General features: G+C 41.4%; 2 protein-coding genes across 14 annotated transcripts in view; both read left to right on the top strand.

Moving 5' to 3' along the window:
• ZFYVE16 (zinc finger FYVE-type containing 16) overlaps window positions 1-7,590 on the top strand; it is a 33,985-nt gene extending 26,395 nt beyond the window's left edge. For 7 of the 8 annotated variants that reach the window (XM_021381430.1, XM_021381431.1, XM_021381425.1 and 4 more), the window contains 6 exons: window positions 561-711; window positions 1,340-1,420; window positions 1,942-2,104; window positions 2,917-3,022; window positions 3,433-3,597; window positions 4,419-7,590. In XM_021381430.1, the coding sequence (XP_021237105.1) occupies window positions 561-711; window positions 1,340-1,420; window positions 1,942-2,104; window positions 2,917-3,022; window positions 3,433-3,597; window positions 4,419-4,580 (828 nt within the window). In that variant the 3' untranslated portion in view covers window positions 4,581-7,590. Of the gene's footprint in view, window positions 1-560; window positions 712-1,339; window positions 1,421-1,941; window positions 2,105-2,916; window positions 3,023-3,432; window positions 3,598-4,418 lie in introns of those variants that run through there. The other variant, XR_002433628.1, reaches the window with a different exon arrangement.
• On the top strand, window positions 7,622-18,626 carry FAM151B (family with sequence similarity 151 member B). 6 transcript variants are annotated; one of them, XR_002433629.1, is made up of 8 exons: window positions 7,622-7,760; window positions 7,852-7,977; window positions 8,558-8,723; window positions 12,166-12,383; window positions 12,999-13,134; window positions 15,732-15,901; window positions 17,116-17,184; window positions 17,780-18,626. XR_002433629.1 is itself a non-coding variant. In XM_021381435.1 (7 exons), the coding sequence occupies exons 1-6, from the start codon at window positions 7,742-7,744 to the stop codon at window positions 15,889-15,891; spliced, it is 825 nt and encodes a 274-aa protein (XP_021237110.1). In that variant the 5' UTR covers window positions 7,622-7,741; the 3' UTR covers window positions 15,892-15,901; window positions 17,116-18,626. The 6 variants fall into 6 exon arrangements, 4 of the variants coding, with proteins under 4 accessions (XP_021237110.1, XP_021237111.1, XP_021237112.1 ...); XR_002433630.1 differs by having other exon boundaries at window positions 17,020-17,184; XM_021381435.1 differs by having other exon boundaries at window positions 17,116-18,626.

The raw sequence follows: 19,980 nt of genomic DNA, 5'->3' as shown, positions 1-19,980 counted from the left end.
ACTCTTTGAATTTTAAAACTTGAACTTTAAAAAGTATAAGCATGTGATATCTGGGGAGAGAGAGTGAAATTCAGTGTGTGCATATTCTTCTTCCTGGATATGTTAGAGAGTGGATAATGAGTGGAAATAAGTCATTTTTAGGGTAACTGTTAAATGTGGAAGATGAATAATTTCAGTGAAGTCTTCTAGCATGCATTCCTGAGGAACATCTATATATTTCCTGTGGGTGATGTTTTAAGTAAAACATTATTTAAAAAAAAAAAAGCCAGTGTAGTTTTTATTGCAATCTGTTTAATTGAGCTTTAACAAACTGAGCAGTAAACTACATGAGGCTTTCATAACCAATAAAATCCCTGCATATTCTGTGTTGACCAGCAGTGTTCAGACTTTTCCCTCTCAAAGAAGTATTTTTAATCATGCTTAATTTGACTCCAGCTAGTCAGGTTGAAACTTTTTGTAAGTAAGTGAGTAATCCTTCTAGATTTTTCTAATGTCTTATATTTAAAATGAGCACTACAGAATGAGATTTGTCAGTTTAATAACCAATCTTATATTGGCAGGTGATGAAGGTGATAAATTCCTCTAATGACCATGTAATTAGCATTGGAGCCAGTTTTAACACTGAAGCAGATTCTCACTTTGTGTGCGTGCAGAATAAGCAAGGTCTTTATCATACACAAGCAAACAGCACTAATGAACATCCTAGGAAAGGTAAGCTGTCCAGTGTACTTACGGGGAACAGTTACATTTCTAGAGCAAAAATCATGCAAGTGTGGAATGGTTTGGGACAGAAGGGACCTTTGAAGAGCATCCAGTTCCGACTCCCTTGCCGTGGGCAAGGATGCCTCCCTCTAGTCAGGGTTACTTAAAGTCCCATATGACCTTTCAGCTTATTTCAGTTTTAGTTTCACTGGTAACACTGTAAACTTCAGGAATATTTTCTGTAAATAATTTAAAGTTGTGTGGCATGTATGTTTTATGTTTAAAAAAATATGAAACACCGCAGCACTGTTCTCTTAACTGTCTCCTCTTCATATATTGGACTCTTCCAGTGTGCCTGTTACCCATCTTTCATTATCTTACAGAAATCCTGTATGCACTCATAAAATAACAAAAGTGGTCTTTTTTTGCTAAGGTCTAGTGTTTTTTTTGTACCAACTCGTGACTAAGTGATTCCTGTTATCATTTTCAGTAGAGTAGTACCTCTTCTGCCCTGTTTTTTTAATAAGTTAAAACATTAAAAATATTTTTTTATTAAAAAAAGGGAATGTAAGTTAAATGTTGGTAATGTCAAACTCGAGTAATATGTAGAGTTACTCTTTCTTTCTACTTTTTCTAGTTACAGGTGCAAGTTTTGTGGTATTTAATGGAGCCTTAAAGACATCTTCAGGATTTCTAGCTAAATCCAGTATAGTTGAAGGTAAGGACTGCACTGAGTGTCAGTCTGCAGAGGATTTTAAAAATAAAAATTAGTCTTGTGCAAGATCTTCGTTCCACACTAAGCAAAGCTCTTTCTGGACTTTTAACTTGTAGAAAACGTATCACAAATGAATTGTGCTGTACAAAAATACGTGCTAGTTTGTCTGTTAGTTTTATTACATAGAAAGTTTTAACTCTTTGCAAAAAATTCCTTCATAGCTGCCAGTATCTAGAAGTACGTTCGTTTCTAAATTGATGAAATACATACATTGACACGTAGATGCCAGAAACTTAACATTTGGCTACAATTACTCTACTAGTCTTAGCTCTGCTGACTAGAAAGGCTTTCAGTACTCCTGACTCCTGTCATGTAGCATTTAATGCTGTAGTTGACTGTGTAGTCCAAATTAGGACTTGCTGCAGGAAAGGGTTGATCCCACAAATATTTAAGCCAAGAGTACTATAAAGTGTTGCTACTCTTTCTGCAGAGACAAGTGAGGATTTTAACTGGTTTTCTTCTAGATGGATTAATGGTCCAAATAACACCAGAGACAATGGAAAGCCTACGTCAAGCATTAAGAGACAAGAAGGACTTCAAAATAACTTGTGGCAAAGTGGATGGAGAAGGCCTAAAAGAATATGTAGATGTTTGCTGGGTGGAAGATGAAGAAAAAACAAACAAAGGGTAAATGTATTAACAAAGCATATAATTCTCATGCTCCTAACTTTAAAATATCTGCTTTTTCTTTCAAGAAATTAATCTAAGACATCTTTATTCAGGTAATTTGCTGCTAACACGTGTAAGGGAATAGGACAGTAAACTGCCTGCTCTCCTCTAGATGTCACTAGCAGAACAGTTTTGTTTGTAGTACTCACCAAAATCAGTACCATTTTCTCCGTTTGGGAAACTGACGGAAGAGCTTGTGAAAGCTGAGGCTCCTTTGAAAGTCTCTATCAGTCAAATCACTAACCACCTTAAGGATACAGTTAATCCCTTTAAGCTTCTGGGGCTGGGGGCTTGGAAGTGCACAGTACTGCTCTTTGCCACTCTCTGCTTGGGATGCCAGCATTTAATTAAAAAAAAAATTAAAATGGTATCCTTATTTCTTGTGTTTTGAACAGTTAAATAACTTCAAACTTTAATTACACATGACTAACTCAAAACTTGCCTCCTGTTAACCAAGCTCTTTCTCAGGTGATGGGGTTGTCTTGGTATGCTTTTTTTTGTGGCTTTTTTGACTGATTAAAACAAACAGAGGCTTTAACTTATTCAGTTTACAATTTCATGAGATTTTTATTGAGTAAGTGTTGTTTGTTCCCTGTCTAGAATACTGCTTTTTGTAGCTTCTATATTATTATGGTGCACATCCTGTATTATTTAGCTACAGAGCTGTTAAATAGCTTTTAAAGATAACTAAACATTATGCTTTAGAATGTTAAAACATGTATGAAACAAAATGTTATTGTAATTGTTGACAATACTATTATCTTCCATAGAATTTTAAGCCCGGTGGATGGAAAATCGATGGAAGGAACTCAGAGTGAAAAAATACCACACACCAGAGACTTTGAAAGAAAAGGGAAAGTTTTGAAGTGTACTGAAGTTAGTAAATTACATTGTATTTGAGCTTTTTTTACTGCTACTACTTATAACAGGAGCTAAAACAAGGGTACTAGATGTTACTGTTAAAGAAACTAAACTATGCATAGCCACACTGCTGTGCAAACTGTTCTGTAATTGTGGTAAGTTTCCATACTTTACATTATTTTCTTCTGGAAAAGAGTAAATGGTGTAAGTCTGTTAGCACTGATAACTCTATGAATGTGTAATCTGGATATTCTCATGGTTACATAAGTATTTTGATTGAACAAATGAAACACTAGGGATACTATGCCAACAAACAAGTGTTGGTAGTTCACTTTGTTCTGCATTAACTGAATATTGAATTACGTATTTTCTTACTTTTCATATGACCAGACTGCTGAATATCCTTATTGTTTCTGTAATTTCAGGTGTATTATTTCCTAAAGGACCATGAACTACCCAGTGCCGTTCATCTCCAGTTTGCTAAAGACATTGCTGCTGCCTGCAGCACTGCTCTTTGCCCACACCTTAAAACCTTGAAGAAGAATGGGATGAATAAGATAGGCCTGAGAGTTTCTGTTGACTCAGATATGGTAATCTTTCAGCTTGTATTGTAGACACTCCAATTCTTAAACTTTTCCAGTAAAGACCTTTGGATCTCTTTCTGAATGTTCCTAGTTTTTTGTCCTACCCCAGGTCCAGACTGAGGGTTAAATTTCATTTAGGAGCTGTCTTAATGACTAATAGCTCACAAAATAATTACTGCTGTTTCCTTTTGTGCCATGTGCTGTAGCAGCTGTTTGCTGTAAGTTACCAGTTTTCATCTAGTTCTGACTCTTTGGCACTCATTTGTCTCTAAGGTGAGTCAGAAAAAGGAATCATAGAGCTAATTTTCTGATGCTTTTCTTGATGTTGTTTTCTTCCGCATTAGCTCCTGACTCTAGTTTGATAAGGCATTTGCTCCAGCATTTCTATAGCAAAGACAGGTTTGCTTAGCTCCATCTAGTATGTGATGCACCCAAAAAGACTGCAGAACTCTGGAGCTGGAATACACATGTCTGAAGGAAGTAAACCGTAAAACTTCTTTACCTTTAAGAGAAGCTGAAAATATTCTCTTAAATTATTTTTCAATAATGTATTTTGAAATTAATAGTCACTGTGGTGATAGAATACAATCAGATCATTCTTGACAAAAGTCTCAGGCAGTTTGAGATGCAGAGGATGCATGGTCTGGTAAGCCCAGAGATTCGGTGACAATTCTAGTAGTTCATGATTGACCTGGAAACCTACCCAGTTCTTAGTGTTTGTGTTATTTTCTGTCTACTTCATGCTAGGTGAAACACTGTTTTGTGAAGATGCTACACGTTTGTCTTGTCTTACTAATAGAAGAAATGTTAATGTGTTTCTGTTCTAGGTTGAGTACTTAGCAGGATCCGGGGGTCACCTTTTTCCACAGAAATACCTGAATGAATTGGACAAAGCTCTGATTCCTGTGATCCATGGTGGGATGTCAGATCCTGCAAGCTTACCACTGAAAATGGAATTAATATTTTTCCTTATGGAACATTTATTTTGAAACCAATTTCTGGCAAGATACCGGTTCACTAGCTCTGAACACCAAAGTTGTAATGCATCAAACACTAAAGATCAAATTTTCTAAAACCATTTTGGTTTTAATGGATTTTCAAACTGTATTTAAACAAAACAAGAGCCCAACTTCCATTTGTTACTTTACCACAGAAAGAAGCGTAGTCTGTAAAGTTCCCTAAAGTTCTGAAACTTTACACTTAATACAGTTGCAGAAGAAGGCAGTTGCTTACCTCTGTACACTATTGTACCATTTACATTGTGTTGTGTAACTTCCAGCCATACTATCTTGCCTCGTAACGTCAGATAAGTATTGAAGAAACTGCTGCAGTTAGATCTTATCTCATCCTGAAGCATGCGCTTTCCATGTGCAAAGAACTTCCTTGCTATTTGAGGTTCAGATATGAGGTCTTAGGTAGCTGACTGCATACTTCATGCCTCAGTGTAAATACAGGTGGACACTTCTTGACACTTGTTTTTGATCAGCACAAGGAATCACAGAATGGTTTAGAGTGGAAGGGACCTTAAATATCACCTAGTTCCAGTCCCCCTTCCGTGAGCAAGGTTACCCCCGACCAGATGAGGCTGCCCAGGGCCCCATCCTGCCTGGCCCTGAGCATCTACAGGGAGGATGGGACACCCACAGCTTCTCTGGGCATCCTGTGCCTGGGCCTCAGCACCCTCTGAGTAAGCAATTTCTTCCTAACGTCTAACCTAAACCTCCCTTCTTTTTGTTTAAAGCCCTTGCACCTCATCCCATCACTCTCAGACTGTGCAAAAAGTTGAGCTCCCTTTAAGTACTGGAAGGATGCAGTGAGATCTCAGAGCCTTCTCTGGAGTACTGCATCCAGGCCTGGGGTCCCCAGCACAAAAAGGATGCAGAGCTGCTGGAGTGGGTCTAGAGGACCACAAAAATGATCAGAGGGCTGGAGTACTTCTCTTTGGAAAAAACAGTGAGGGAGCTGGTTTCTTCCAAACCTCATTAGAGTCCTGTGGGCCCACTTCTCAAGCCTGTCCAGGTCCCTCTGGATGGTGTCCATTCCTTCTGTTCTGTCAGCTGTACCATTCAGCTTGCTGAGGGCGCACTTGATGCAGCTGTCTGTCTCATTGATAAAGATGCTGAGGAGCACCAGTCCCAAGACAGACTCCTGGGGTGACACTGCTTATGACCTGCCTCCACTTGGATGTAGATCCATTGACCACATCTCTCTGGCTGTGACCATCCAATCAGTTATTTATCTATCATATATTCCACCCTTCAAAATCTGTCTCTCTCCAATTAGGAGTAAGGTGGTGGGGGACCGTGTTAAAGGCCTTGCAGAAATCCAGGTGGGTGACCTCAGTTGCCCTTTCTTTGTCCACAGATGCTGTCACTATCATAGGACACCAGATAGGTCAGGCAGAATCTGCCCTTGGGGAAGCTGTGCTGGCTGTCTCAGTTCACCTGCTTGTTTTGCGTGTGCGTTAACGCATGAGGAGGATCTGTTCCATGATCTTCCCAGGTGCAGACCCAGGCTCACTGGCCTATAGTTCCCCAGGTCTTCTTGCACTGCTCTTACAGTGGAAGGGATTTTGCTCACCTAGCGTCAACATAGGTGTTCAGGGACATGACAGGCGTGGGAAGCCTGACTGGCAGTGAAGACCGAGTCAGCCTTCTCCATGTCTGTTGTATTCAGTTCTCCCTTCTAAGTCATCAGAGGGGGTACGCTCTCCTTTGCCTGTCTCTTCTGACCAACGTACCCATAGAATCTGTTATTTTTCACACCCTTTGCCAGATTTAGTTCCACCTGCACCTTGGCTTTTCTGATTCCATCTCAGCAAGACAACTGGCCCTGTTACCTTTTTGGAGGAGCCCTCCAGAATTCCTTTGGGACAGATCTGAGGCTTTCCCCTCCTTTCTAAAGTGCTCTTCCGTCACTTAGCAGTACATCCCCCATCAAATCCCATTTAAAAAAAAAATTGCAATTAAGTTTACAACAGCATTGTAGGTGAAGTTCTGACTTCTTAAGATACCATGCTGGTGCTTCAGGAACATACGCTTCTGAATTACTTTTTGTAGAAAAACTGATTCAATTCTTGAATTTGTAGGGATTTATCTTACTAAAACAGATACTATTTTTATAAATACTGATCTTTTTTCTTTTACTGGGTGTTCAGAAGTCTTGATGCAGTCTGACCTTTTGAGGATTCGTAAAACGCCAGGTTATCCTTGAAGTAATCTACATGTAGCAATAAGACAGGAATTCTGCACTATCTTTTCTGCTTGCTTCTGCTTTTCTTACCTCTTGGTAGCCTCCTTTATTTTCAGGGAGGACAAATGTATTAAGTGTGCGTTTTCATGAACAGATTTAGTATTGTATGTATTTTTTTATATTGGGTCCTTAAAATCTATTTATGTACTTGGGATGCACGTGATTTGTACCAAGGTTCCATGAACCAAGGTTTGGTGTCTGTCACAACTATTTACCAAAAAGAAAACAACAGAACCGAGTTCATGTTCTATATTGTTTTCAGTAAAAATGCTGGTACAGGTTTATGAGGCTATTAACAGTTTGCTGTCTTCTCGATGCTCATTGGGGATATTTCGTGTTTTTGTCTCAAAAACAACTTGTAGCTTAACCTGTTCAGCTCTGTGCTTTAGAAAACAAGTGTTGGAAGATGTCAGGCTCGTGGCCTGGAGGACTCTGGGGATACATTTGAACTGATTCTTCGGCAAAACTGTAGTTCTGGAGAGGAGCTGGGGGCCGCAGGATGGGCGGTTCAGTGCAAGCAAGTCGCACCTCGATGCCGCTGGGCAACCTCACCGTTGTTTCCTCTGGTTAATAAATGTAATGAGGTGGAGGTGACCTTCCTGCGCTGCAGCATCTCCCTGATCCGGGAGGGGCAAAGCAGCAAAACGCGTGTTTGTGCCGCCAGGTAACTAGAGGAGCCTTTTGCCATTTATCCTGTACTAACGATCTCTAAGAGTTAAATAAAGGCTATCCCTTATTTAAATAAAACAGGCGAGCGTGTTGTGGTAAGACTCCGACTTGTCCCCCTCCGGCGGTGACCGCGCAGGGCCGGGCTGCGAGGGCGGTTTCAGCCTGGCTGCCACGCGGCCTCCGCCGCCGCCGGGGAGCCCCCGCCTCTCGGGGCGGCAGCGCCGAGGCGATGGCGGCCGAGAAGCACGGTAAGCGCGGCGCGGCCCTCGCCTCTCGGCCCGCATCCCTCCGGGGGCCGCGGCGGCGCCGCGCTGAAGGACGTCCCGCTCGTTGCTGCAGGAGCGCGGAGTGAGGCGGCGGTGGAGCACTTCCTGAAGGCCGGGCGCCTGGCGGCCCGGGACGGGGCGGAGATCCGGTGGTGGCACGCAGCGAACAGCCGGCGCCGGGCCCGGGAGGCCGCCCGCAGTAGGTGCAGGCCGGAGGGAGCCCGTGCGCTCAGCTGGGGCGGCTCCTCGTACGCGTGCAGAAAGGGATCTGGGGGTTCTGGTGCCAGAAGGTGCATGTGAGCCAGCAACGTGCCTGGAGCCCAAAGTGCCAGCCATGCCTGGGGTGCATCGGGCGAGGGGAGGGGTTGTGCCGCTGTGCTCTGCGCTGTGCGGCTGCACCTCCAGCACTGCGTGCGGGCTGGCAGTGTGAAAAGGACGTAGAACTATCAGAGAGCGTCCAAAGGAGGACTACAAACATGGGGAAGGGTCTGGAGGGGAGAACATTGGAGGAGCAGCCGAGGTCCCTTGCGCTGTGATTGCTTGTCCAAATACACATTCAGAACCCAGTTTTCCCTTGGTTGTTGATTTCTAAAGAGCTTCGTGACTTAAGTACCCCAAAATGTGTCTTGGTTGCTTCACAGGCAGCAGCTCGTACTCTATGATCCTTATGGAGTAAGTGGGCACCGTTTGGTGTTGGAAGTTTCCATATAGTTATGATTAAGCGGACACTGGAAATACTGGATTTCCTCTGTTTGCAGCGTTCATTTTTTAAATAACAGGTGCAGTTCACATGGTAGAAGCAGATGTCCTCCTTCGAGGTGGTGAGGGAGGAGATGGAGACCCTATCATGGCTCATCCCCCTGAAACAGACAGCGACATCACGCTGCAGGAGTGGCTGGCTGAGATGATCGGCACAGATAAGGGCATCAAGCTGGATTTTAAGAGGTATTTTGAAACAAAACATTTGCATATACTTTACATTCTTAACAATTAACAATTTTGTAGGTAATGCTAACTATCTTCTGGTGATCATTAAACTAACCTTGTTCTTACTGTGCAGTTCACAGGTTATGCATTTCTTACTGGATGGTGAACTTAGTGAATCATAGACAGTTTTACTCAGTACATTCAAAGAATAAAAGCTTTACATGTTTTGAACCGCAAATAATTATTTCATATTCAGTGAACTCATTACTGAGTTGCAGCTGAGTAAACTTTTACTGTTGGGAAAATTGAAATGATAGTGCCTGTCTGGAAAGCTCCTTTCAGTTTTCTGCTTGAGCAAAGGAGCCGGGAAGGAGAAGGAGCTGGGATGCCATCGGGGCTGCCAATGGGGCGAGTGCATGGGGTCACTGCTCGCTGACACCAAGGTTTCTCAGAGATATTCCCTACTCTGGAAGGGTAATGAACATGTCAAGGTTGTTGAAGGAGCTTCTGAAAAGCTTGCTGAAAAGCTGATGCCATTCAGGTCTGCTGCAGTCTGTATTTACTTAGGAGCATCATCCTACAGCTGCTTGTATATGTTTCTTTCCCAGACCTCTTTTAAGGAGAGGAGTTCTGTTCCCTGATAAGCTCCAATATTAACAGTTCAGGAATTCAGGGTACTCTTCTGGATGTCTGATCTCACACTGCATATGATGCGATTTTCTGAGTCTGGTTTTCAATACAATAAAGTTATATTGCTGTCTGTGTGGTAAGGTGCATGTATACTGAAGTAAATTCAGAGCCTTTAGACTAACTGCAATCTTTGGGCAATCTTTGCCATTCCTGGTTTTAGCTTTCTCTGCGTATGTGTCAGATTTTACCACAGATGAAGAATGCAGCTGTATACCAGAGACAGCTTTGTCACTGCCTAGGTATGCTGTAGAAATGCAACAGTTGCTGGGTAGCTATAAGATGTGATTTGTACCTGTTGTTCTGTGTAATGTAATGATCGTTCTCGTGTTAAAGTTCATAGGAATACAGAGATGGTGGGCATGCTAAATCCTCTTACTGGTGCAGATTCTCCAAATCTTTGCTCAGGCAGAGGAGAGAAAAGAGGTTTCATTTTTTTGAGTTTTAATGATTGCTTCAGTTCATTTAAAATCAGCTGCTTCTTATTTTTTTCCACAAGGAATTTCCAGCCGAGTGCTGATCTTAAAAAGCTTTTAAAATTATATTGCACAATGAAACTCTGGTTATATAAAAACATTTCAAAAATAGGAGCACACAGTGCAGCTACACTTGTGTGAGTGACACAGAATCTAATGTTCTTTTGGATTCTTATTCTTTGGCTACCGATGCTGAAGTTTTGAAGAATACTTTAACAGTGCTTAGGAAGAAATATTTTCCGTATTTCTACTCTGTGAGTGTGATTGATCACATAATCACATTTCCTGCTAGAATTAGTGCTTTCTGCAAAAGGGCTTCAGAGTCGCACTTCAAAAAAGATAGTCGTTTCAAAAAAGCCTTTAAAGCAGAGTCAACAATATGAATTTTCTCAGTGCAGTGCAATAGTAGAGTGCTGTCTGGGTTTGTTTGTTCTGTTTTCAAGATATGCTTCTTTGTTTTTGTGCTCTTTACATTAGCGTGCGCTTTATCAAAGAAATGAAGGCATTTGGGTGACTTTGACAGCCACCTGTCTGTTAGTTCCGGGAGCAAGTGAAGTGTTCTGGCTTCAGAGCATGTGGGAAATACTTGAACCAATCATGTTAAATCAAGCCATTGCTGACTTTTCTATTGAAAAAAATAAATAAATAACGAGCCAAATGGGCCAGTTCTTGCTGACTGAAAATGCTGAGTGGAATTCCTACCAATATGCAGTTCTCTCTGCAGCACAAAACACAAAAGCTAAAATGCACAAAAGCACTGCTGGCTGTAAGCATGGGTGGCTCGGGGCACAGCTGGCTGCTGCTCCCAGTGCTGTCTGCTCATCCTGACATGGTTCTTCTGACCTTGTCCTGGGCTGGGGCTGGGAATGGCCTGGTATAGAAGGAGCCTTACGGAGCGGGGGGAGGACTGCAGGAGAAAACAGGTCTGTCCTGTTAGTAAGGAAAGCCCAGCTCTAATTGCTGTGATTATAAGTTCCTGAACATTATGTGGAATGTTCATTAATTTGCTGTGAGAAAATAATCATGGATTTTCTTGACATTCAATCAGTTTCCCAATTATTCTACATTTCCTTTCCTACCACAACACAGCAGCTTTGAAAGTTTTGTTAGGATAGACAAGGTTATAGGTTGCCTTAGAATCGCAGAATCATTAAGGTTGGAAAAGACCACTGAGATCATCTAGTCCAACTATCAGCGCATCCCCACCGTGCCCGCTGACCATGTCCCACAGACATCTACCCTTTCCTTAAATACCTCCAGGGACGGTGACACCACCACCTTCCCGGGCAGCCTGTTCCAGTGCCTGCCCACTCTTTCTGTGAAGAAGTTCTTCCCAGTGTCCAACCTGAAACTCCCCTGGCACGGCTTGTGACCATTCCCTCTCATTCTGTTGCTGTTAGGAGCAGAGGCCAACCCCACCTGACCAGAACCTCTTTTCAGGCAGCTGTAGAGAGCAATAAGATCTCTTGTGAGTCTCCTCTTCTGCAGACCACACAATCCCAGTTCCCTCAGCCTCTCCCCATCAGACTTGTGCTCCAGACCCCTCACAGCTTCGTTGCCCTTCTCTGGTCATGCTCCATGTCTTTCTTGTAGTTAGGGGCCCAAAACTGAACGCAGCACTGGAGGTGCAGCCTCGTACTCAATCTGCAGTCTCAGTTATGCTTTTTATTTGGCTTTGAGGGGATGCTGAGAGTATGTGGCTGAATACGTTTTGTTAAATGCTTGCAAGAGGTGTTCAACTGGTTGCTCAAGTGACTCCATTCCATACTTACTTACAGAAGGAGACTGCTTCATGCTGCCACTGCTATGCCTCAGTTCTGAGCTGAGGGAATAACCTCCACCGGGGATAAAGTGTTCATCTGGGTGCTCTTTCAGTCTATTACTGGACTGAAAATATTCAGTTTTTGGCTTTTTACTGTCCTAATAAGGATGTGTCATCTTGCACTTAATGAAAAAGTAACTTAGTGAAAAATGTCATTCAGAGCCTGCTATGTCTTCCTTTACTGAAATCCTCCACAAGTGCTGAATAAAATCCAAGTCATAGCACGTCTCATGTTAGAAGAGGCATGAAGTGAGCGCCGCGCATCAGCCCTTGTTGGGCAGCAGGGAGACGTGAGGCCTTGCTGCTTCACACCAGCAGATACAGTCGCCCTGCAGTACAGAGAGTCCTCCACGTTTGCCCAGGTGCAGTCTGGGTTGCAGGGGGAGTTTCACTGACAGGGCTGCAGGTGTGCTGTGCGCTTCCTGTCCTCACTCTGGGTGAGGGGTCTCACCTTGCCCACGTGTTGCTGGTACAGCCTTGACGCCGTACGGCCCTCCCTGGAGCTGCTCCAGCTTGTGAAGCCGCGTTTGGAGCGACCTGTTTGGCTCAATGCAGACGTCCTCCCAGGCCCCAATGGGAACAACGCCGTCATGGATGCAAAGGGATTCCTTGACACCGTCACCTCGTTTTTCCCAGAGGTAACCTTATCGCTGGGGTGGACGACTGGCTGGCACCCTGAACAGCACAATGAAGGTAAAGAGAGAGGATGGAATGCTTACATTGTGTCACCTGCTTTCCTTGAATTAATTTCGTGATTGATTCTAGATAAATGCCATCTCTTGTCAGTTTGAAAAGCATAGTGAATGTAAAAACTATTGCTTCATTAATTTGTATTTTATTATGTGTGGCAATTAGTTCTGTGTTTGAGCTTAGACAAAACTGTATGGAAATCTGATTTTTCTATCAAGTGATACTTTGTTCTTCACCGTGTTCCCTCATTCTGAGGAATTTCATGGAACAAATTGCCTGAGCCCTGTCTCGGTGGTCTGCTCCCCGAGTCCCACCAGGAGAGGTTTGGTGATTGGAGTTCTGGCACATTTCCTGAAGAAAAGTAAACTAGCTGGACACTTAAAATTTTAAAGTTTCTTTTTCTTCTTTTGTTTTGTTGCTCTTTCTTTCCCCTTGGGACAATGACTTTGCTTATCATAGTTTAATGGTTTCATTTTTAAATTCCCTGATTTTCACAAAACCAGTGTCTGCTCTTACCTTGTCTTGCAGTCTAACCATTCTGTAAATCATTGTGTCTTTATTTTGAGAGAGGCTGTATTTGTGAAGAAATCTCTTTGATCAAATGTTTTTTTATTGTAGGCTACAGTTGGACAATGGTGAAAGAAATGGCTCAGATATGCAGTACACTCTCTCAGCCCGTTACATTCCCTGTACGGGCAGCATTAGTACGACAGTCAGTGTCTGAGCTGTGCTGGTTGATAGACCAGTCAGATCGGTAAGTTTGGGGGACTTCATTTTTAGCAGTCCCTATTGTAAAGTCACTTATTTCGTAGTAATAAAGCACTCGTTTCTGCAAAATAATAACATTTCAAAAACCTCTTTTAATATTACTTATTATAGGTAATTAATCTTTTCTAGGTTCTGTAATCCAGTTCCATTACAACATTTCATAAAACTAGTAGAGTTAATTAGTCCAACCAGTTTGACATTGCAATTTGGAATTAATTACTACTTACATGTATTTCTCATATTAGATTCCTTGTGTTCTGTATAATTGCCCTAAAAATATCCTAGGTCAGTTCTGAACTGGAACTCATTTATTAACATTGGTGGTCAGGAGGGCACACTCAGTTTGCTCACAGCAGGACTGGGGAGAGAATCAGAAAGGCAAAAATGAGAAAACTCATGGACTTTGATAAAGACCATTTTCTAGGTAAAAGAGAGACAAAACCAAGAAAAACAAGGCAGAAAGCAAGTATTCGCCTTCAGCCCACTGACAGTCCCTGCTCAGCAGCAGCCTTGGCAAGCATCCTCCCTGCTCCCTCAGGGTTTTATTGCTGAGCACAGTGTTGTATGATGCTGAATCCCTCTGGTGCTTTGGTCTTTGTGGGTTAACTGTTCTGGCTGTGTCCTGTCCCAGCTTTGTGTCCATCCCCAGCCTATCAGTCTTAGTGCTGTGTCAGCACTGTTCAGCAGCTGCAAAAACATGGGTGTGTTGTCAAATCCAAAACATAACAGCATACTGAACTGCTGTGGAGAAAACTGATTCTATCCCAGCCAAAACTACAACAGAAGTTTACTAACAATCTGATGGACTTTGCTTTGGTACCTGAAAAACATTCAGTAATTTCCAAACACTAAGTTATAGTTCCTTTTAAAAAATGTTCTTACAAACCTATAACAATTTCATAAAAATGTATATTTACATATAACAAAAGAAGAAGAAAACTTGCTTCATGCATGCTATCATTTCCTCGTTTTTTTCACCTGCTCTGCTTACCTATGCTTTAATAATGTTATTCCTTAAGCACCGGCTGAGGTCACAGTGCAGGACAGAAAGTGTAAGACAAACACTTCCCTGTAAAACTTCCCAGTAAATATCAACAAGAAGGCACTGTCCTAGGTTCAGCTGGGACAGAGTTTATTTTTCTTCTTCATAATGTCCACTTAAATAAACCACCACAGGTAGAAAAATAGAGGGTTAAACTGGAAATAATGCTTTGAAGTTTTTAGGTATTTTTTAAAGATATATTTTAAAAGATGCAATAAATTCCAGTTACAATTAATGAGAAAGTGTACATGAAGGATACATTCAGTTCATCAGATGGCATAACTACACATCACATAGATGACAAAACATAAAATACGAGACTGATAATAACAACTATGCCTGTGATTGCCTCCTGTTTTCTGCTAGAGTGCTCTGCTTTTAACTATTTCTTGCTTCATCAAAGTTAATGATCAGTCTGAAATTTCTTTGCTAATATATGTCTTGGATTGTTTTACTTTGTTCAGAGAATCATAGAATTATTAAGATTGGAAAAGAACTCTAAGATCATCCAGTCCAACCATCAGCCCATCCCCACCATGCCCACTAACCATGTCCCTCAGTGCTGTGTCTACCCTTTTCTTGAACACCACCAGGGACAGTGACTGCACCACCTCTCTGGGCAGCCTGTTCCAATATATCACCACTCTTTCTGAGAAGAAATTGTTCCTAACACCCAACCTGAACATCCCATGGCACAACTTGATACCAGAGCAGAGCACAGGGGTATGTTCACCTCCCTCTCCTGCTGGCTGCACTATTTCTGATAGAAGCCACAATGCTGTTGGCCTTCTTGGCCACCTGGGCACACTGCTGGCTCAAGTTCAGCCAAGCATCCACCAACAGCCCCAGATCCTTGCTATATTTGACAGAATGTTCACACAAGTACCAGGTGGGTTTAAAATATTGCTAGGTGTTGGGATAGTTCATCTCAACAAACCTGCAGACCTCTCTGGGAAGTTCTAGCAAGTTTAACTTCAGTTGCAAGAACTTAAAATTTGACTAGAACCAAACTTCATTGTGAGGAAAAAAGTGTGGTGAAAGACTAGATCTCCGCAAATTTTAGTTTGCCTTTGTCAAATAGAGGTTTATTTAGAGGGCTGCAGTCTTATTCTTTAGGTAATCTGTCTGTATCAAGCATTCTCTATGCGCCAAATACAAACTTGTGTTGTTTGAGTATGGTCATGTTTGGAGTAGTATTTTCAGTAATTCCTTTTTACATAAACTTGAAATCATTGGGGTGTCAAGAAGAGTAGGGAGACTGTCAGTGAAGTTTCTTGTGACAGAAGTGCAGGCATGGAGGAAGATTATTTCCTTGTATGTAAAGGGGTAAGGAAAACAGGGACATACAGTTCTTCTACTTCCTGATTTTTGGTTAATTAACTTTAAAATCCAAAGGAGATAAAATTTTGATAAGTAATTACATTCCTAACATTAAGATACCACAGTTTTGACTATTTTAGAAGCCTATTAATGGGGTGGTTTTTTTTTCTGTTTTATATCCAATGAATTAATAATATTCTCTCTCTTTTTTTTTTTAATAGGTACAGCCTCACCGTTTGGACAGGCAAACAGGATGTGTATTCTGTAGAAGATCTGCTTTTCATCCGTGAGAACTTTGATAAAAGTAGGGTTTATTATGACATCTCAGAACCACAAAATTCTGAATTTAAAAAAGCTATAGGAATAGAATGTGAAATATGAAGCCTACAAGGTATGACCTCGTTTATAATACTTGTTTTCTTCAAACATGAAATTTTCTTACTCAGGGAAGTGTATTTTCCTTCCCAAATAGAGTGTATAGAGCACACCCATGGTCACCAAAGTAGTTCTTGTATAATTTTCTTAAAAGGTTTCCCACACAGAAATGCAGTGCCTCTTTAATAGGTCAGTATTGTTACTTAATCATCACATGCACGTTCCCTGTCATTCTCCCAGTGGCATCTAGCACTTGTTTCCTGCAAGTATATAAAGGGGATAACCACCCTGGTTGCTGGTTTTTGACTGGGGTAATTTGCTACCAACAGCTTTTGTGTGAGCCAGTCAAGAAGCATTCAATCTCTGTCAAGGAAAATCATTCGCATTTTATACAGGAGGACAACAGTTGAGACTGTAGTAGGTACAGAAATATGCAGTTCTTCAGAAGGATTATTTTGTAGCTCATCCTCATATGCTCCATTTTTGCTGCTTTCATAATGGATGATTTTCTCACTCCTCATCAGTAGAAGATTCTGTCTATGAGGTGTTAAATGTAGAATCCATGGTATTACCACGAGCTACATAAAATGTTCTGCTGCAGTCTCTTTAAAAGCTAAAAGCCCTAAGAATTAAGTAGTTTTACAGTAATCACTGCTTACAGCAAAAATTATACTCTTCTGTGATTTAGAGTTATTTTCCACATTCCAGATTGTACAGCTTGTTAACTCAGAATACAATTTCAAAAATTTTTTAAAGTTGAACTTTAAAAAAGACAACTCATTGTAACCTTGTTTATCACCTGCAAGAAGAGGCTTAGTTATTTTAAGAATTTTTTGCCTCTCTTTCATCTTATAAAATGAACACCGGTAATGACTGAAGGGTCAAGTCTGACAGTGCTGTTCCTTCTAATGAACTGGGAGCAAGGAAGTACTGTTTAGTTGCTTGTGCCAGCTTGAGCGGATCTGAACAGATTTAATCTCTCTTCTTTATAGCATCAGTTTCTATTAACTGTGCTTGCACATTTTGCAATAGCATAGAAAGAAGAGGCATTAACTGTTTCCTAACTTGCTGTAACTATGGTAGATAGATACTTCAAGGACCCTTTTCTAACCCAGATTGTTTTGACTAACCCAGGTTTTTAGTACAATTGCCTGAACAAGGATGATAGCACACCTGGTCGTGTGGTGTCGTTTTTTTGGATGATGACCTTTCCACCTTACTACTTTTCAGGAGGAACAGGACTTAGAACCCACGAAAGCTCCCATTAACCAGAGTTCTGGACGTTGCTTTGAGTCTACAGTACGTACAATAAGCGTAATAAGTTAACAGTACATTTCTAATTTACTGCCAGCGTGGGCCAAGCCTTGAATTTTTCTGTGAATTTGATAGAACTTACGCAGTAGATGTCACAAAAGAAAACTGGCATCCTGTTATTCCTGTGTAACTACTCAAAAAAACCCTGAAGTTAAGATGTGAATACCATGATGTTGAAAACAACATGTACTGATTTTCTGAGGTTTGCATTGCTTAAATGTGCAGTGGAATCAAACAAAGTGCATCAAAAGACACATTTTTTTATGAACGGTTCTCCCTATCTTCATCTTCAGCATTTATATGAAGAGTTACTCAGTTTTGGCCTACTCTGACTGCAAAAAATCCTATCTTCAAGTTAGATCTAAAACTCTTACATTGTATGTATCAGCTGCCTGATTAGGCCATTTGATGAGGTTATTACAGATTTGGTCTTGTGTTTCACTTTCCATTTCCACTGACCCCTATTTATTGTAACTGACCGCTTGCTCCATAAAGCTTTCACGTATGACTTATGTTGTGCTATTTGGAGATGGAATAATTTGATGGCAGCAGCTGGTGCATGTTATCTTTTTCCTGTCAGCCGTGATTATGTACCAGTAAGGTACGAGAGCCTTCCGAGTCCCCTCACGAAGAATCAGGTGTACATAAACGTCCGCCTCTGCGATCCACCTTTGGGAAGTTCTGTTGCTACTGAAGAAGGTGGGGACAGTGAATTACACAGAAGGTCTTTGTGCCTCATTGAATAATTTGTGACAATCTAGCCCTGTCCTTCCTTTTCTTACAGCAAAATTTTAGAAATAACAGTGTTGTGGAATTCAAAACTCCTGAGCTGTTTTTTTTTTTATTATTACTTTTTTGGTTGGTTGGTTTTCATTTTGGTGTTTTTGGGTTTTTTTTTTGGAAGTTTTTAGGGGCAAGATACTGGAGTATTATGAAATGCATCCTACACTACATTCAAATTCAGGGGAAATTCAAATGTTCTAAGATTTTTTCAATTTATTTGCAATTTATTTTGATTTTCAGTGAATATTTGCTTTAAAAGGGGTAAAACTACTAATGAAAAGATATGAGCAAGTGCTGGGGCACATTTTTAAAGAAATATTCTTTTTCATAAACTTCCTGTTTATTCAAAGATCTTTTTTTTTCTAACATAATACATTCTTGCAGTTCTTGAAATTTTAATTGAAGAGTAGTATTGATAGCTATTGTGTTCCAGTGTTTGTAGACTTATTCTTTAGTTTCTCTCTCATTGCTGTAATGTCTGATGGTTCATGCAATGTGTCTCCATGATGCCTAGGTTTATATCTGTGTATTAGCTTGCTCTATTCACTGACGGTTTTACCAAGAGTTTTACATACAAATCTTGTATGGACCAATGTGCAAATGTAAGGTCTCCTAAATAAAATCCACGCTTGGGTGTTGTGTCAGTCTTTTCTTTGCCTCTCTTCAGGGCTTTGGTGGTTGAGCTTCAGCATGTCTTTGCTGCAAAGTGAGGTGGTGTTACCTTCCTGAAGCTGCTCTTACTTCTGACTCGTGTTTTTACTGCAGGTCACTGTAATTACCGCATTATTACCCTTCCAGAGTGGCTGAAGAAAGTACTCATTCCACGCTGCAGTTACTCATAATTGCTCCAGGGCAGGAAGGTGCGTGTTCCCTTCTGCCAGCTGTCGCGCAGGAGCAGTCTCTGGGAGCAGAGGGGTGCAGTAGGCTGCTGGGGGTGATCACATCTCAGGGTGATCTCTGCTGCGGCACAGCAACAAGTTACCATTTTGATTGCTTTCCCACTAAAATTATTTTACTCTATCAGCTTCTGAATTTTGAACATCGCTATTTTCAAAGCAATCACTTCTTGGTTTTTATATTTTGCCTTCGTTCCCTTCAGTTTTTCAGTGTTCTTCTGCCATAGCCACTGCCTTTGCTGCCTGATCGTCAGTCCTGACATTGTTGAAACATAAAAGGGAGTGGCTTGTTGAGAAGAAAGGCTGCGACTTGTGGCATCCTGCAGTTGATAGTGTTCAGCTGATAGTTGATCCCTTCAGGGGAAGAAAAAAAAACAAACCAGGAATTAATTACAGTACGTCAGCATAAAGCTGCACCTGGACTCAGAAATTTGGGATAACTTGGACTGTATGCAGACTTTCAAAAAACTCACTGCTTTCTTTAACATCATACCGTGTTTTTTAAGCAGCATGTTCAGTCCCAGCTGAACACAAAGTCACGTGTTGTTTTGCTATGTGGGACAAAACTTCAGCATTAATGTTAGAAATACATTGTGGTGCTGGACAGAGCCACAGATCCTAGTGGTGAAGATTGAGACGGTGGTTTTGACTTCATGCAGATGCTCAGAGTCCTTTGGTAGTTTCTGAAGTGTTGCAGTGTTAACACTTTGGCTTCCCAAATCCCAGTTTAAAGGAAACTACGTGCTATCTACAGCACTCACTGATGATGCTTGTGTACTCCCGAGGAGCAGGTGAGCAGTAGGAGTGGAGTAAGCCCTGCTCTGAACTGGGGGATGGACAAGACCTCCAGGCATTCCTCTGTGGCTAAGGTTTTTGGGTTCTTTAAGATTTAATGGCACCTTTCACCTTCTACACAGTAAAGACTACCATAGAGGACTAATACAGGTACAAAATCAGTTTTAAGTTATTCTTCTCTAATTCTTGCAGTTGGGTTGGTGGTTAGAAATCTGCTTTCCTCTTTGTTGTCTTCTGACAAATACTTGCAAGGACTGTGTTCAAGTAAAGCCTTTGCACGAAGTAACTGAAATGCTTCTATCACCAC

This window comes from Numida meleagris, chromosome Z (assembly GCF_002078875.1).
Source record: "Numida meleagris isolate 19003 breed g44 Domestic line chromosome Z, NumMel1.0, whole genome shotgun sequence".
Taxonomy (NCBI): Eukaryota; Metazoa; Chordata; class Aves; order Galliformes; family Numididae; genus Numida; species Numida meleagris.
Note: the sequence above shows the minus strand (reverse complement) of the source record. Positions and strands in the feature narration are given on the sequence as shown.